Source organism: Pteropus vampyrus, unplaced genomic scaffold, assembly GCF_000151845.1.
Source record: "Pteropus vampyrus isolate Shadow unplaced genomic scaffold, Pvam_2.0 Scaffold228, whole genome shotgun sequence".
In the NCBI taxonomy this organism is placed as follows: domain Eukaryota; kingdom Metazoa; phylum Chordata; class Mammalia; order Chiroptera; family Pteropodidae; genus Pteropus; species Pteropus vampyrus.
This window is the reverse complement of record NW_011889009.1, coordinates 904,604-907,929: the sequence shown is the minus strand read 5'-3', so window position 1 is coordinate 907,929 and position 3,326 is coordinate 904,604. Positions and strand designations below refer to the sequence as shown.

Sequence of the window (3,326 nt, the reverse complement as noted above, 5' to 3'; positions counted from 1 at the left end):
AGGCTGCCCAGGGGAGCCGAGGGGCCCTTCGCAGAGCGGGCAGCGTCGGGGACGGCCTCGGGAGAGGAGCAGGTGGTCGCCGGGCAGGGAGGGGACGGGGCGTGTCAGGCCAAGGACCCGCTTACACAAAGGACAGGACTCCGTGGCGCACACTGCACGTGTCCTTAGTTTAAAATTTAGTTTGAAATTCCAAAGAATGGATCGTTTTTACTTGTGGTAAAATCCACGTAACGTGAAATCTGCCGTTCCAACTATTTTGAGTGTGCGCGTCGGTGGATTTTGTACGTCCACAGTGTACAACCGTCACACCGCGCGTCCGGCTCCGGAACGTTCTCGGGGTCCCAGACGGAGGCTCTGTCCTCACTAGACACCGACCCGCAGCCTGGCCACCCCTGTGCTGCCTCTGTCGCCGAGTCTCGCGCCCCGGGCGCCCCGTGTACGTGGACCGGCGGGAGTCATCCTCCGGCGCCTCGCGGGTCTCGCTTAGCACGGCGTCCTCAGGGTCCGTCGGTGTCGTAGCGTGGATCGGAGTCGCACGGGGAGTGTGAAGTCTGGGCGATGCTCCGTTGTCAGCACACACCGCGCTGTGGCCGTGCCCGCCGCCGGCACACCGGGGCGGTCGCCGCCCGCGGCTCTGAAGACGCCGCCGCGCACGCTGGCTGCGTGCATCTGAGTCCCTGCTCTCCGTCCCCTTGGTGTAGACCTGGGGGCGGGTTGCTGGACCGCATGGCAGTCTCATCGCTGGGGACCTGCCGCGCCGTCCCCAGCGGCCGCCCCGTTTAGCATCCCCCCCAGCCGGGCGCAGGGGTTCGGCGTCTCCACGGTCTGACCAGCCTTTCCTGCAACAGTTTGAGGCAGCTGGACCGGGCCGTGTCCGAGCTCCGTAAGGACCTTGGGAAATGTTTTCCGTTCGTCTTCTCTGTCATTGCGTCGAAGATGAACTTCGGGTACCCAGCGCCGGTAAAAACGCACACGGGCCCGCGTCAGAATCCCGGCCTCCGTCACGCCGTGCGCGTGGCTCGTACAGAGTGTGCTCGCGGGGAGGCCTGCGAGGCCAGCCGTCGGCTTCGTGCCGGCTGTAAAATAAATCGGGGAGGGTTCGCCGTCCACGTTTCCGGCCTGAGCAACAAAGTCTTCTTTTCTCCTGCAGCTCCCTGCACGGGCGGCACCTTCTTTTGCCACAGCAACATGTGCATCAACAATTCCTTAGTCTGCAATGGCGTTCAAAACTGCGCATACCCTTGGGATGAGAATCACTGCAGAGGTGAGTGCCCGGCGAGGGCCGGCCATCGCCTTTCGTGAGGAAAGACTTCAAACGACCCCTTTCTCTCCCCCTGTGCCTCCCAGAGCTGCTTTGGCAGACGTGGAGACACGTAATATAAATGTTCTCTTAACTGGATCACAGACCTCTGGATGTGGCAAAAGCAAAGAAAAATATGTTTTCAGCTGTTTTTTTTTTTTTAACCATGTTTTCTACCTTAAGTGGTTCAGAAGTTCGTCGTGATTTTTCTTGCCCTCATTTTCTTAGTCATTTGTATTATAAGGATACCTCATTCTCAAAATAATCGAGAAAGTGACCTAGAATATTGTTATTTTTTAATTACACGGAAATACCATTTAATAAAAACCAACTGATGGGTTCCATCGTACTATATAAAGCATTCTCAATATAAATGCCCCACATTCCGCTTCCAGTATATTCTCCCGCAAAGATAAATAAGGCTGTGGTAGTGGTCAGGTTATCAGAGCATCCTCTTGGTACTAGAGTTCGTCTGCCTCTGACTCTCCAAGGGTTCGATAGGCCTCTCACCATGAAGTTAATGTCACCTGGCGTGGCTGGCTTAAGTCCTTGACGTGGAGTATTTTCAGGTCATCAGTTCAAAGCCGGTAGGCCAGGACAGCATGCCCAAGCTTGGTCCTCTGCGCGGCGGTCATCAGCAGAAATACCGTGGGACAGACTCAGACCTACCATGGGCTATACTCGGACCTGCCGTGGCTCGGAGCCCAACGGGGCGGAACAGGAGCATTCGTTCTGGCATTTTCTGTATCCACACGCTGACGTTGCTTGGCAAATTGGCGAATTGTATGCGCTCGGCACTCGCGTGCCTCCTAAGTAAAGAACCACCTCCTCTTCTGCCTTGTAACCTATCTAGCTAGGTTTGGATTGGTTAGTTTAACCAGAAATCGAAGTAGGATTATTGTATTTTTCGTTTTAAAACCTAATTTTAAATCGTACTCTCTGTGATGCGCTTCACCCAAAAGACACCTCGCGGTTTGCGACGGGACGCGCTGGTGGGTTCCGAAAGCCTCACCGTCTCTCCTTCTCTTTCTGCAGAGAAGAAAACGGCAGGACTCTTCGAACAGGTCACCAAAACGCACGGGACGGTCATTGGCATCACCTCGGGGGTCGTCCTGGTCCTCCTCGTCATTTCCGTCCTGGTGCAGGTGAAGCAGCCGCGGAAAAAGGTAGTGGCCTGCAAAACGGCCTTCAACAAAACCGGGTTCCAGGAGGTGTTCGACCCGCCTCACTACGAGCTGTTTTCCCTGAGGGACAAGGAGGTGTCTGCGGACCTGGCCGACCTGTCGGAGGAGCTGGACAGCTACCAGCAGATGCGCCACGCGTCCGCCACCTCCCGGTGCGTCCATGATCACCACTGCGGCTCGCAGGCCGCCAGCGCCAAGCCCAGCAGGACCAACCTCAGCTCCGTGGACCTCCCCTTCCGGAACGATTTCGCTCAGCCGCAGCCGATGAAGACTTTCAACAGCACCTTCAAAAAGAGCAGCTACACGTTCAAGCAGGCGCCCGAGGGCCCCGAGCAGGCGCTGGAGGACAGGGTGATGGAGGAGATGCCCTGCGACATGTACGCCAGGGCCCGCGGCGAGCCCGCGCAGGCCTCCATATCCATCGATTTCTGACGGTCCCCTGCCGGGGGACACTAGCGACTGCGCAGCCCACAGAGCACCCCCGCCGTCTCCAGCTGCCAGCCCTCCCTCCTGTCAAAGCCGGGGCTGTCACTTCCCGGCCACCTGCCGTGACCAAGGTTGTGTGGCCTCAGGCGGTTGATTTCTGTCACAGCCACCAAGGAACTCGCTCCCCCTCGCCCCCCGCCCCGTGTCACCGTGTCACCGGCGAGCATCTTCGCCCGGTGTCTGAGGAATGAAGCGCCAGTTTCTGCATCTGAGGTGGGAGGCGGAGGTGGGGAGCCAGGCTCGGGCTACCTGTTCTTTCAGCGACAGGAACCTGCTCACGACTGAGACACGGCTCTGTCGATATTTCCATCCCACAGTAAGTTTAAAGATAAGATGGCCCTTTGCATCCACTTTTA

General features: G+C 57.6%; 1 protein-coding gene across 1 annotated transcript in view; it reads left to right on the top strand.

Annotated features, from left to right (window-relative positions):
• The window catches only part of NETO2 (neuropilin and tolloid like 2), a 26,202-nt gene extending 22,883 nt beyond the window's left edge, over nt 1–3,319 (top strand). The window contains 3 exon segments of the mRNA XM_023519649.1: nt 849–1,021; nt 1,151–1,264; nt 2,336–3,319. Of these exon segments, the coding sequence (XP_023375417.1) occupies nt 849–1,021; nt 1,151–1,264; nt 2,336–2,916 (868 nt within the window). The 3' untranslated portion in view covers nt 2,917–3,319.
• Nucleotides 3,320–3,326: the final 7 nt, after the last annotated feature.